Consider the following 15,364-nt stretch of genomic DNA (forward strand, 5'->3'; position numbering starts at 1 on the left):
GATTTGGGGGTTCAAATATTGAATTTATTTTAAGTCAATCTTTTATGTCTAATTTACCAGTTAACATATAAGCTGTATCTTCATCCAATAGTTTCAATTGGCATGAGTGCGCTAGATTTCCTGTTAACACACTTCCAAATATACTTATTGAACATTACACATTAGGTGATGTTTGCAATGTTAGGAGTTTACTCATTGCAGCAGCGATACATGTAGAATTTTTCCATTGTTTGGCCACATTCAGCACATGACACTTTGTCTGGTATCCCGCCACTGGTTCCGGGGAGTATCAAGCGATTGCAGTGGTGAGGGGTTTGGAGTTCTTTTATATAATCATCCATTGCTGGCAAAAGTCCTTTATCTTTTGCTGCGTCTTTCCATTGTTCATGTTCATTCAGGCACTTTAGAAATGTGTCTCCTTTGCCCTGTGCCATCTTTCCCGTGCCTTGACTAATCACGGCCCATCCCGGGTCACCGCTATCATAGGTTAGGATTCTCATTACTTCATGCATTATGTGGTCGTTCTCTACTGTTTTGCTCTGCTGTGATTTAGAGTGCCACATGCTCTCTAGCCTAACCCAGAAGAACCAACTTATGGCAAGGTCAGGAAGTACGTTGCTCAATTTTTCTGTTTGTACGGCATTGTTGATTTCTTGAACTTTCTTTCCTGGATTGCTTTTCCCCACATAAATCATCTCTAGTGGTAGTTGCAGAGTTCTTGCGAGGGAATATGCAGTGTTTGTGAATTTACGGATCCACTCAATATCGTCACCTCCGTACAAGCATATATATTTGCCTTCCGATATCTAAAACCAAGTACGCATTAGATCATTGTACATTCCATCATGGTTTAAGGAATATTAATTTGTAAAAGAATTAAAGTTGCATAAATACAGAATTTCTTTATATAATTTAAAATTGGTGGTTGTATAAATATTGACCAATGTAAAAACTGCTGAATACTATGCATGCATGAACATACAATTTTCAGTTCTTGCACGACGCATAATATAGCTTGACGCCATTCAATATATCTAAAAAAATCATCAAATCAAATGAAGAAAATGTTAACTTTTAACTGTGTTACTATTATGTTCATTTCGTGTAAGAAATTTTAAGTATGATTTCTATATAAGCCAAAAACTGCTACTCTGGAAGTCAAGCACCTAAATTAGCTCTCTATACTCGAAGTCAAAGAAATCACACCTTAGGTCTGTCATAATCAGATTATTCATGTAGCTTTTTATGTGATCTTTTCATTTCTCAAGCTGGACTACGCTATACTAGAGAAAATAATGTAATGACTTACCCATTCCAAAAGCGATGGATCAATTGAATCTGCCAATAGTACAAGTCCCCATGTTTCTGCATTCCACAGTGCTTCCTCCCTTGAGCTAGAGAAAGGATAAGCCAAGCTTCCCCAAATCCACATCATGGGTATTGCATTCAGATTCACAACCTTCCCTTGGGGATCCAACACTACAAGAATAGGCTTCGTTTTGAAAAGCCATACCTCTTTAATGTACCTGATGGTTGCGGGCTCCAATAGAGAAGGGTCATAAAGAGAGTAACAAGACATCATTGATTGCAGCTTCTCAAACTTCGGTTTCACGTCATTCCACGGGATTGCTTTGTCCACAACTGGAATCCAAACGAGTTCGTATTGACTCTCTAATCTGGTTGAATCTTGACGTGACTCTTGGTACATTTGTTCAAAAATCACAAGCTCTTGATCGGGGACATTATGTACGTCTGTTATATAGAGCAGCACAATTTTCCTCCTCAGCACCTCAATGCTAACCTGAAGATAAATACCTAGAAGGTTGGAACAGGACCACCATGTGTCTAGATGATTTGTCTCAATTTTACCAAAAGTTTTGAGCACATGTTTGGATTCACCTTAAATAATCTAAAATCACAGCTTGTTTGATCCCAAAGGAGTTAATTCTAAGTAAAATTGATTGAGTTAAAACAATTGTGTTAGATAAAGAAATTTTCTTTGAATAAAAACATCTAGACACAAATCATTTCACTTCAAAATAATTTTAAACAAAATAAATTTTGCAATTCATTCATCCAAACAAACATTTGAATTAACTATAATCAATTCAAATTGTTACAGTGTGTTGCATTCATATCATTCCTAATAAGTCTACATTAAAGATTAAGAGTGAGAATGAGAGGAAGAGAGAACGGTTTCAGGGTTAACCCTTTGTTTGGAAGAACCATCAAACAGTGGCAACGGATCATCCTTGCTGCAAAACATAGCTTTGAGAACCTTCGAATTATCTTGATGGGGTGTCTCAAAAAGGAGCCGAAGTGTTGCAAATGCTTCTCTCTGTCTGTTATCATCTGCATCATATATAACATGATGTTACCAAGCAAAATAGGATACAGATATTTTATAGTAAGAAAAGAAAAGCCAGACGATGATTCCCCATTTGCGTATATGAAGTAATCCAGTAATTTGATTGGCTTACCTAAATGCTGACGACAAACGGTGAGTTGCTTTCGAAGGTGACTATTTATGTTATCAAGCTTATGGGCCAAACTGGAAAGCTCCCAAGTCTCTGTTGTTGATGTCATATATCTAAAATCAACCCAGGAATGTTAATAATAATGATAACAAAACAGACAAGTTCAATTAAGAATTCGATTAAAGATTTTTTGGTAAAAAAAAAAAAATAGAGAAATTAACAGGAGTTAAAGTTGTGATGATTATAATGTGACATTAAACAATGGAGGCATACCCTTGACCCAAGCCAGTTATGCCTAAAATATGCGATGCACAGGACACAATACTCCGAATGGTCCAATAGACAGCACCAGGAATAAGATTGGAGGCAGTCAACATCTCTGGTGCCTCAGGGTCAATGTATTGAGAGGGAAGCTCATGGAATTGGACAATGTTATTGGTTACATCCAACATTGCCTTGAGAAGGTTGTTGACTGTTTGAAACTTTGGTCCCAAATCATCCACTTGTTCCAGTGTTTCATGGATGTGCTTCAACTTTGCAACAGACTTAGCAAGACGGTTGGTGGCATAAAGCTGAGCCACCAGCCAAAACTCCCCAAAGTTGGCTGCAAATGCTGCCAATGCTATCACCACCTTGGCATCCCATGAATAGCTTGAGAGCATGCCCAGTATTCCCATGGTTGTGGCATGTACATCTCCACCGCTTGAACACTTGCAACATATCTATGACACAAGCATGAGTACATGAATAAGTTAAACCAAGAGATAAAGTAATAGTACTCCCTCCGGTCTTTTTTTATAAAGAACAAGTTTTAGTGTATTTTACAACGAAACTTGTTCTTATAAAAAGAACCAGAGGTAATATTGTTGTAGGCGTTTAAATAGGTGTGACTATTATCAATATTTATACAGAGGGGAGATATGGTATTAGAATTGTAAGAGAAGATTTATTGTTAGGAATAAGAAAACCTCGCAGGAAATTTTGTTGATTGTGTGGTACGAAATATCTATCACGTTAGCTAAATCAGATTGGTATGCACTGTCCTTCATGGCATCCATCTGCACTTGTTTTCCCTGTGTAAATTTTCGAAAACAACCACACTCAGAAACCAAGATGATTAAGAACCAAAATGCAAAGTGAGAAAGGAGAGAAATTGTTGCATGATCCAGCACCACTATATATCCATTAATCTCCACTTAATACATAGCCAATTTTTCTTTAATTCTTTCTAGTAAATTGAAAATTTTGACTGTGTATCGCATTGGTTGAGACCATATATAATATAATTTCTGGAGAGAGGGAGAGGGAACACAAATATATATACCTGAACAATGCCAGGGATGAGAGAGGCAGCGCGGTGAAAAATGTCTTGAACAACATGAAGAAGAGGTCTAACGCCAATGTGTCCATCAACGGGAGCATGAGTGGCACGAATATTTTTGGTCATTGTAGTGTCATCTGATGCTGAAAAAATATGGCGGCTAGGCCTCGATTGCATCTTCCGGGGCACCATTGCCATAACGGAAATTAAGGATGCAAGAAAGGAATTGAGGATCAATTAATAGATAATGTTTAGGATCACTGTTGGGTTTGGTTATTGCTAGACTGCTAGTTAGTGCCAGTGGCTTCTTATATAGTTATTGATGACAAATTTTGTTGAATCTCTACCTTACTTGTATTTGGGTTCAAGTCACGTATAAAGTAAGAAAGGAAATTGGAATATCGGATAAAGGATTTGTGGAATTTATACCTGCATCGTTCATGGCTTTCTTTTTGAATTGGCATCTTCTGTCAAATAGTAATAAAATTATCACACGGGTGCTGTAAACTTTTATATGGTATTTCATTAGTAACTTTCATATATTGGCAACCTGTTAGTCTAACAGTAGTTTTATATCACATGCACTTTTTACCTAGCTAACACGTTGCAAAAATTACCAACGCAAGAATATAAAAAATTCACAAAGACGAATCACAATTCACAAGCTACGAGTTATTGCAAGAAAGGTATAAATCTTTCGCAACTTCTATGATGCGAAAGAAAGAACCATTGTTTATTAAAGTGTGAAAGTAGTTGCAAGTATTGCTGTCACTTTACGATGACATTGATCGTTCGAGACTTGCTGGATTTAATGAACTAAATCTCTGTTCAATAACTTAAATAATGGGAGCATGTAAAGGATTTGCGAAAAAAAAAACTTTGTTCAATTTTATAAGATTAAGTTTTAGGTTGGGTCCACAATGTAAGTTGCATGAATGTTTGTAATATTAGAATATATGCGGGTATGGTATGACAATTTTTAAAAATTAAGATACAAGTACGAAAATAGCATCTATAAAGAAATATGAAAAAAGTACTTAAATTACAAGATAAATATAGTTTTATAATTTTGCAATATGGATGTTTCAACAAAACTCTATAAATAAAACATATGAAGTTAAAAGAAGTATTTTCTAGAAAAGGAAACATAATTGGAAAAGAAAATTGTTTCATTTAACACCAAACCAAATAATTTAACACGCAAGATTTGGTATCTGCGCATATGGAATGACTAGTACGTAAGTTAAATTAAATACATGTACATACTTACAAATTGAGCATTGAATATTTTTAATATGTATGTATTCAATATACTTAAATTTACTTTTGGATAGTGTCAATTTTGCATTCACACAAGAGAAAATTTGGTCTATTAATTTCCAACAAAGGTTTAGTGTTTTTTTTTATATGTCAAAGCACAACTAGGAAGGTAGGAAAAAAACTTTTATAGATGCAAAATGGAGATTAATTTTAGATTGTAAATAAGATATATATTTATGTTTTTTCCCCATTATTAGACAAACAAATTCTAGTATGTTACCTCTTCAATCTAAGACATTTCAATTAGTTTTTAATTAGTTGAAAAACTTAATTGACGATTTGATAAACAGGTGTTTTAACCTCTATGATTTTTTGAAATATTACTTAAAGTAATATTTTTAAAAATACTAACTTATAATTGTCTATATTTTTTCTACTTTTATTTTTAATATATTTATTCATTTTCCTTATTATCTTTTTAAAAATAGATAATTTTATTATTTTTTTGTCATTTTATATTTTTCAATTAGTTTAACAACTAGTTTTACATATTTCTAATTTAATAAGTTGATTTTTTTAACTTTCAACTATTAGTTATCTTTTCAGCCTTCAACTTATTTTTCAATTAATTTGATCGAACATAACCCATAAATATTGTTCATATGCAAACTCTCGTTGAGTTGTTTTTAATTGATAGTCTTTTTCATTATCATGTCTCAAACAACCCATCCAATATTCAGCAAAATCAAAAAAAGCCCATCCATTTGTACATATGGGAAACTTCTGCTTTGGGTAACATTCAAGCTCCTTAAACCATAAATCCTACTTACCATTAATAAATTTGTACATTTTTCACTATAACCATAATATGCACTGAATATTCACACGGATGTGCTTATTTACTGCATCATTTTCATGCAATCAAAACATAAGCAAGGGATACCTTTAATGAGTACAACATCATATCGACACACAAATTCTTAAAAGCAACTTATATAGAGCTCAATGGTTGCCACAAAATGTCCGGTGAATTCAGCATGGATAATGTTGAGGTTGTCGAGATTGACCTCCTTCCGCTATCAATAAGTTTGAACCATTGGCTTGCAGGGTCACATGTCTTATCTTGGTTCAAGCATTTACAAGCAGTGGTCACAATGATGTTGTTATCATCTACGTCTAGACATAAATTAGAACCGTCGCTTAGTTTAGATGAAAGGTGCATGTTCGAATCTGAGATCATTTCCCATTTAGAGTTAGCATCTGAGCATGTTATGCTAAGTGTTGCAGGCTTTCCTTCTTGCTCTGCATGTATGCAGAAATTTGTATTGTTTATCAATAGGGTCTTTTGAGGTGTGTATGTCCAGGCATCAGAAGAAGAGCAAGGACCCAACGTTAGTGATGTTAGCTGTGATTTACTTATGACACAGAGACCTGTCAAAGGGTGGAATATCAGTTTGTATGCACTGCCTTCTATGATGCCTGGTCCTGCACAATGACAAAACAATGAAGTGACACATTAGTAACAATGGTATTTTGTAACCAACTGATAGTGCAGAGTTTGGAAAGAATATTTGCACAAATCATGTGAAGTATGCGTAATATTGGATCATTCAAATATAGCTTTAATTAATAGAAAATGTACATGCTAAGAATGCACTATGTGATATATTCTTTTGAACATAATCATTTTTAGTGTAAATGTATTAGAAAATATAAATTTGTAAATTTCACGACTTATTCAATGAATTTTTCTTTTAATTTTATAATTTTTAATAAATTTTAACCAATAAATTTCTTTAATAAACCCTAAACACACTTAAGACAGAAACATGAATCAAGGAAGCACAAAAAAGCCCTAGTTAGTGGTTATGGTGGCAGTCATACCTCGAAATGGAATTTGGAGGGCAGAGATTCTATTTAAGAAACTGGTACTCCTAACCTGAGTCCAATCCCAAGTGAGAAGGCCATAAAACTCTTCCATTCCTATAACCCCTTCTCTAAAGTAGTAACTACCAACAAGAGTCCAATAGGCCCAATCCAAGTCAAGCTCAGCTACCAGTGCCAGAAAACAGTTAAGGTATCGATTGTCATTCACATTGGTACCTCTCAAGTCTCCACCAAATTCACTCACAAACAATGGCCATCCTTGGTCCACTAAGAAGGTAGATGTTTGCTTTATATCTGCAGTCACTTTTCCACATACTTGGTTTGGGTTCCCATCAGCCCAAGCTCCACCATCAGTGAAGCCATACCTGTGCACCTCAAATACTAGCTTCCCTTTGAACGTGAGGCTCACTGGTCTGTCCCGAATGAATGACAAGCTTGTGTCAAAATTTATCCCAGATAGAATGACTAGAACATCTGGATTTGCTGCATGAACAGCTTCTGCTCCCTTCACCATGTACCTTCAATTCAGAATAACAACTTAATTATCATCTACACAGGATTTTTCTCTCTTTCTTGTCTTTTTTTTTTTTTTTACTAGATAGTCCATTACATAATACATACAAGGAACTTAAATTGTATTTACTCAAACGCATCTGTAAACCATCAAATAAAAAAAAGTGAAATGTATATATTAGATATGAAATCAATATTTTTTTTCTTCTGATTTTGCTATGCATATATTGTTCAACCTATCAATGATTTTGGATATTTAGATATTTTTTAAGCTAATATGAGACGAGTATTATAACTAAACGGTTAAATTTAATTGTTTAAATATGATCCATCCCTTTGATTTCCACGTATAACAAAAATTAGAATTGTAGTTATTACTTGTTAGCACTAACTTACTTGTACCAATCGTTGACATTCTGTTTGGGCCCCCGGAGCTCATTCCTCAAGCTCATGCCCACGACATTAGTGACACCATTGAAAAGGGTGGCCATCTTGGTGAGGCCGAATATCCACTGGTCTGGGTTGAAAAATTTGTCACCGAAGAAGCCATTGCCGTCGGAGTAACCACAGCACCATCCTGGGTTGGTCAGGTGGTTGTCCAAAATCACCATCACATCGTTGTCCCCGAGACTCTTCACCACTGCCTGGACACATCACAAAATGTTGCCCCCACACTCAACTCACGGCTACAGAAACTCCTCGATACGAGCAACATAACAATAATACACAAATATTTCCTTATTTCAAACATCCAACCAACACTTTTCATTTTTTTTTCCTATTACATAATAAACATTTTTTTTGAGATATTAACAATTCTTTTGGGTCCAAAATTAAAGATTAATTTCTCAACTGCTAACTAATAAGATTCAGTTGAAAGATTGGCCTTTTTAACACATAATTTTCATATACACGGCATAGAGATTAATCTCTAAACTTTATACTTAAAGCACAAGGCTATAGTACTTTTGTTACCTTTTTAATCTTTGTAGTTTGAATTGTGTGAGATTTTAGTTCCTCACAATTGTTTTGAAATAATTAAGTCTCTTTAGTCTTAAATCTTTAGAAATTGAATGATTAAATTGATATAAATATTCTTTTACTCAAAGCTCCCTCACTAAAATATCAAATTTTGTTGGAAATAAATAAATAAAAATCAATTTCTGTCCTCTTTAACCTTAACCATTATCTTACAATTTTATTAAATTTTCACTAAATCATTAACCTCTCAAACATTTAAATAAAAAATAACAATTAAAATTTTAAGTAGAAGAAACAAATTTTTTCAACTTACAAACAAAAATTAATTTAGCTCAAACCAAAATTATACACATTTCAAATTAAACGAACACCAAATGTAATTAAGTCAAAGAATATTTTTACAGCGAATATTCTTCATTTTGAAAATTCAATAAAAAAATAGTAGTTTAATTATGCATGCATGACGTAATAATTAGAAACTAAGGAAGAACAAAGAAATAGGTTAGCCCACTGCTCACGTCAACAATAACAATGATGAATTTAATAAGGATTAATGCGACATTTACATGGCAAGCTAGTTGAAGCAATCTATTATCAATGAGCACAATAAGTCAATGACCATCGGATAAGCGTCACCGATGAAATGAATGATCAGTGACAAGATTTAATAACTAAAAATACACGTACGATGAGGTAAATGAAATTAGTCAACGAATCGGGTTAAACTACGTACTTACCTGAAAAGCTTGGATGAGGGGAAGGTCGATGATGGAGGGGTTGTTGGTTTGGACACCAGCAACGGATTCAAGGAGGCCAAGGCTCTGAAAAGAACGTCTAACGCTGAGAGAAGCGAGAGAGTCGTTGGTGGCCAAAAGTGTGGGCCAAGTGAGCCTGACACAGTTGAAGCCCATGGACTTTATTCCCTTTGAAATCGCATCTACGGGCTTTTTGCTGAGCCCTTCGGCCACCGCAACTTCCAAATGGGATACCCAATTCACACATGCAAGCTTCACCCTTTGCCCACCTTGGTTGAGGATCCATCGGGAATCCGTGTGAAGCAGACCCGTCACAGCCATTGTGTGATCATTGTCGACGTCTTCCACCGTGGTGGTTCCTCCGGAGGAGAGCAATGCTATTATTATTATTATTGGCGCAGAGAGAATAGTGAAAACCAACGTGCTCGGCCTCCACCTACCCATTTCTATTTCATACTACACATTCGGCACGGCAAAACACACCAATATGTCTATATATACATGCGGGGAATTTGTGTTTCTGTGTACTGTTCTTTTGTCGTCGTGTTTATTAAAGTATTTCCTTTCAGAGCGTTACCTGCCAAGTCTTTCTCATCAGACATTTTTTTTTAATAATATTTATTTTTATGTTATAAATTTCAACTTTTTTTTATTGGTATTCACTTATGTCTCTCTTATAAGAAAAAAAAGCATGCTTCATAATTATTAAAAAAACTAGTTAACTTTATTAAATGTGTTATTTTCAATTAAAATGAATTTTTCTTAAATTATTATTCATTAAAACTTGATATTAAATATAAAAAAATTAATTTTATTAAATTAAAAATATTCTAGAGATAATATCATTAAATAATGTATAAATAATTGAGATTTTTTATATTGAGATAAAAATATAAGAGAGTTTTATTATTTATATTCGAAACCGGATGATGTAATGTTTTTTAAGAATAATTATTGAATAAAAATATTTTTAGAACATACAGTATTATTTATTGATAACTTTTTTTTGGAGTTATTTCCATTTTGATTGTGTTACATTTCGTATCTCATCTTAATCTTATATATTAACATTTAGTTTTTTTTTAAAATTATCCTTTTCAAATATATTTATTAATTTTTTTTTTTCATAATTGACCATCCCTGCTTTTATATAACATTTTTTTTTAAAAAAAAGATTGTCTATGACACAATGTACTATGTTGATTTTGGTTTTGTGTAGCAATGATGCCCTGGTCTTGAGCCAAAAATCCCAGCCAAACAACGTTAGTAAATTCTGTACATTTTTTAATAGTGACAATATGTATTCATATATATGGATATGCTTAATGCATCACTTTCCTGCGATTTTAAAACATAAGTACATGGTTAGAGAAATTTACAGTAATATTCATAAAACAACTTATGCTGAGCTAAACGGCTTCCATAAAAGGTCCGATGAATTTATATAGCATGGATGACGTTGAGGTTGTCAACATTGACCTGCTTCCGCTGTCAATAGGTTTGAACCATTGGCTACTAGGGTCACATGTACGATCTTTGCTTAAGCATTTGCAAGCATTGGTCACGATGTTATTGTTGTCATCCACATCTAGGCATACATTAGAATCATCGCTGAGTTTTGATGAAAGGTGCAACTTCGAATCTGAGATCATTTCCCATCTAGAGTTAGGATCTGAGCACATTATCCCAAGTGTCGCAGGCATCCCTTCACTCCCCGCTTGCATGCAGAAGTAAGTACCCTTTATTGATAGAATTTTCTGGGGTGTGTATTTCCAACCATCAGATAAATAGCAGGACCCAATGTCAATCGATCTAGTAATGACTTTCTTATGACACACAAACCAGTCAAAGGATGGAATATCAATTTGTATGGATTGCCTCTTGTTATGCCTGGACCTGCAGGTTGTCAAAGAGAAATGTGGTTCAAGTTTTCATGAAGTGCTAAATTGGTAGTTTAACCCTATACTATATTGGCAATTTAATTTCTGTTAAATAACATATACATCGATGGTGGCAAACTCAATACTTTTGGTAGAAACAAGAACATTTTTATATCGTATCTTTATCAAGGTTAATTTGTAATATGGTTGACAGATCCTTAAGTATATAATTAAGGATTCGATCTCCAGGTTTGTATAATTGATCTTTTAAATAGATCTCAATATTTCAAGTGGTTAGTTTCTAACTTCGAATTATGATTCACCAACTAATAGTGTAGAGTTAGGAAAAGAATATTTGCACAAATTACATACCTCGAAATGGAAGTTGGAGGGCAGAGATTCTGTTTAAGAAAGTAGTATTTCTAACTTGGATCCAGTCCCAACTAAGAATCCCATAAAACTCTTCCATTCCTATAACTCCTTGTCTAAAGTAGTAGCTACCAACGAGTGTCCACAGTGCCCAATCTAAGTCAAGCTCAGCTGCCAGTGCTAAGAAGCAATTAAGGTAGCGATTGTGGTTCACGTTGGTACCTCTCAAGTCTCCACCAAACTCACTAATAAACAATGGCCATCCTTGGTTCACCAAGAAGCCTGAGGTTCTCATCATATTTCCTGCCACTTGTCCACATACCTGGTTTGGATTACCATTAACCCAAGCTTGACCATCAGTGAAGGCATACCAGTGTGCCTCATATACTAATTTCCCCTTAAATGTGAGGCTCACTGGCCGTTTTTGAATGAAAGACAAGTCTTTGTCATAATTTAGGCCAGATAGAATGACAAGAACATCTGGATTTGCTGCATGAATCGCTTCTGCTCCTTTCACCATGTACCTTTAGTTCAGAACAACAACTTATCAATCACATGAGATTTCTCTTTGTTTCGTTTTTTTTTCCTAATTGAGAGAGAGAAAACTATTAACATGTAAAAAGAATATTTTACTTCAATCTTGATAGTCACATACTATTCAACCCACAATTGCAATATTAATATAATTCCATTCGGATTATAGAAATAGAGAAATACTTAATTAAAATTTTAGTCCTGAATCTTTTCAGATTCATTTAAAAACAAAATTTGGCAACTTTTTAATCTTCATTAAATTTTAATAGGCATTTTTAGTCTCTCTAAATTACTTTTATTCATCCTTTGTCTCTTATTTATTTTTATAGCTCATAATTAGTATCAAATACAAAAAAAAAACAAAAAATAAAAATAAGCGAAATGATGAGTAATTTTAAATAATAAAAATAAATGATGAACTAAAAATGAGTAAATTTTTTTAGAGGGACTAGAAATGTTAAATGCAAAATTAATGAAAGACTTGTCAATTTTTTTAGACAAAAATTAAAATTTAAAGGAGTTGAAGGATTAAAAAATATTATATAAACTTAATTAATTCATATAAAAAATATTATATAAACTTTGTCTGTTACCACTTACTTGTACCAATCGTTGACATTCTGTTTGGGCCCTCGGAGCTCATTCCTCAAGTTCATGCCCACCACATTAGTGACACCATTGAAAAGGGTGGCCATCTTGGTGAGGCCCAATATCCACTGGTCTGGGTTGAAAAATTTGTCACCGAAGAATCCATTGCCGTCGGAGTTACTACAGCACCACCCTGGCTGGGTTATGTGGTTGTCCAATATCACCATCACATCGTTGTCCCCAAGACTTTTCACCACTGCCTATAGTCATCACAAAAATTCAACTCAGACTTGAACAAACTCATTCTATACGTAAGTTAGTTGAGAGGGTGGTTCGTACTCTTAAGAAATGTTACCCTTAAAAAATACCCACCAAGAAACCGTAAAATATAAAAATAGTAAATTAGAAAATCAAGAGGGAAATTAATTTAATTAATCAAATTTATGAAAAAAATTATGCAATTACAATGCCATCTAATCATACATTATTATGTAAATTTGTTGATTTTTGTAAAATTATCATAAAATCCATACCAAGTTATCAATCATGAGATTAAATGATATTATAAAATTATTTTATATTATGAATGCATCTATATAATAAACATATGTTTTATTTTATAATATTTTTTCTTATAAAATATGGTTATTTAAAATTTTAAAAATTAATTTATTAATTTTTAGTAAATATTTTATAATGCTCAATGTTGATCGGACTAGGAAAGTATAAAATGAGAATTAATTTGTTTGTAAGGACAAATAACAAAAACATATTGAATTCAATATGTGCAACATAAATGGCAATTACCAAGGAAGTTGGTTGGAGCTACTTAATTATCAATAACCACCAAAAGTCAATCGCCACCAAATATGCGGCAACGCATCAGTGATATAAGATTATTAGCAAAGAAGATAAGGATGATGAAGTGATTCAAACTGGTTAATTAGGCTAAGGAAATAATTGAATATGATAATAAAAACAATTAACCTGAAAAGCTTGAGTGAGGGGAAGATCGATGATGGAGGGGTTGTTGGTTTGGACACCAGCAATGGATTCAAGGTTCTGAAAAGATCGTTTAACTGTGGGCTTATGCCATGATATTCCGCACTTGTCAAATTCTCTGCACGGCGGGAACAAGCCAATATATATATCTTCAGGATGTGGGATTCTACACGTGTCAACAAAATGAATTTTTAAGTTTAAGCAACTTGTTGATTTGATTTAGTGTCATTTTTTTTTCTTTCAAAAGTATTATTTCCTCCCTCATTAATTATAAGACTTTTTTTATTTATAACATATATGAATCCTACAATCTACCATGATAGGTTCTATTTGATAGATAAAAATTTGTCATTTTTTTCCCATGCACATAATTATATCATGTTACTCAATAAGAGAATGAATTCAATTTCTATGTCTCACCAAGTGAATAAGGTGACTTGTTTAAGGTGAGGGTTACTTGCATATTTATTAATTTTTATATTTTTATGACAATGAGATATTTTATTTAAAATCTACGACTAAGTTTAATTGCTATATATTATTATGAGTCAGTGTAAATAATGATATCCTGTTTGAAATTTTCTCAATTTTATTCCACTCCTGAAAAATACACTGGTGCAGACAAAATGACACTTTTATTTTAAGTTCAAGCGAAAAAAAGAACTATAAGTCACAACACATTTCATCCTACAAGTCATGTTGTATTTTTTTTTATTCGTCTGCAATGTTAATTTAAAAATAAGGTAAAAATATGTGGTTATTTGATTATTGAGATGATGCAACCTGCACGACTAATTAGATTTTTTAACCCATTTTGATATTGCATCGTAGGACTCATAAACTTGGCATGTGAGATCTTTGCCATTTCCTGTAACCCAAAGTAGCATATGGCCCATGAAATCGGCACGTACACAGCACATAGCACATGATGAACCCTAATGGTCTCCTACAAATTCAGCATGACACATAGAGGGATGGTTGACCAACATTATTCCGAGTATAACTTAATTTTCTCAACATTAGATGTGCATATATAAACTCAGAGGAGATAACTCCAATTACATTTTACTAATCTCAGAAATACACATAAATACCTCAAAACCTCTTTTTTAGGTATTTTTCTCATCTTCAATACTGAAGATCAAAGATTTCACTGAAAAAAAGAAAATTAGACAACTCGGTTGAAACTCATTAAAACTTAACATGCCGATAATTTTGATTTGATCCTTCATCAATTATATTGAATTGGTCCATTTGAAAATCTTGACTCCCTATATAAATAGTTAGATTGCTTTAATTAGACTTTTTTCCTGCGAGTTGTTTCTTATTTTTCTTTCTTTGATGGTTACTAAACCTCACTTAGGCTTCATAAAATGGGTTTGATTTACGTTTAAAAAACAAAAATCAAACAAATTAAAATAGATTAGTTTAATTTTGTATTTTTTAATAAATTAAAACCAAATTAAATCATTCAAAAATGGGTGTTGGTATTGATTTATTTATTATATTTGTTATATTTATTTTTAAAATTAGAGAAGAAATTTGCATTACTTGATTCGGATCATATATAATTATTCTTTTGACCAACTTAAATGGCATTGTATTATACATATAAATAAACAAAAAATAATAAGAAATTTGAGTTGATTGGTTAAGGAACTCAATTGATTTTTTCTTTTTAATGAATACCTCTAACTTCAAGAGACTAACTTTCATTTCACATCTCCATCAAACAAGTCATTAATGAACTACAAGTGAACTTAATATCAATTCTTCAATAAAAAATCTTTAAGATAT

General features: G+C 33.0%; 2 protein-coding genes and 1 pseudogene across 2 annotated transcripts; all 3 read right to left on the reverse strand.

Moving 5' to 3' along the window:
• Positions 1–188: 188 nt before the first annotated feature.
• On the reverse strand, positions 189–3,996 carry SEOE (sieve element occlusion e). The gene is made up of 7 exons (NM_001254039.1): positions 3,802–3,996; positions 3,446–3,550; positions 2,751–3,199; positions 2,481–2,590; positions 2,210–2,352; positions 1,310–1,801; positions 189–806 (listed from the first exon to the last, which is right to left on the reverse strand). The coding sequence occupies exons 1-7, from the start codon at positions 3,994–3,996 to the stop codon at positions 189–191; spliced, it is 2,112 nt and encodes a 703-aa protein (NP_001240968.1).
• A 1,747-nt stretch (positions 3,997–5,743) lies between these two features.
• LOC100818309 (glycosyl hydrolase 5 family protein) lies at positions 5,744–9,717 on the reverse strand. Its single transcript, XM_003532760.5, has 4 exons — positions 9,177–9,717; positions 7,855–8,102; positions 6,943–7,463; positions 5,744–6,543 (listed from the first exon to the last, which is right to left on the reverse strand). The coding sequence occupies exons 1-4, from the start codon at positions 9,636–9,638 to the stop codon at positions 6,050–6,052; spliced, it is 1,725 nt and encodes a 574-aa protein (XP_003532808.1). The 5' UTR covers positions 9,639–9,717; the 3' UTR covers positions 5,744–6,049.
• A 758-nt stretch (positions 9,718–10,475) lies between these two features.
• Positions 10,476–14,432, reverse strand: LOC100818849 (glycosyl hydrolase 5 family protein-like; annotated as a pseudogene).
• Positions 14,433–15,364: the final 932 nt, after the last annotated feature.

This window comes from Glycine max, chromosome 8, assembly GCF_000004515.6.
Source record: "Glycine max cultivar Williams 82 chromosome 8, Glycine_max_v4.0, whole genome shotgun sequence".
NCBI lineage: Eukaryota > Viridiplantae > Streptophyta > Magnoliopsida > Fabales > Fabaceae > Glycine > Glycine max.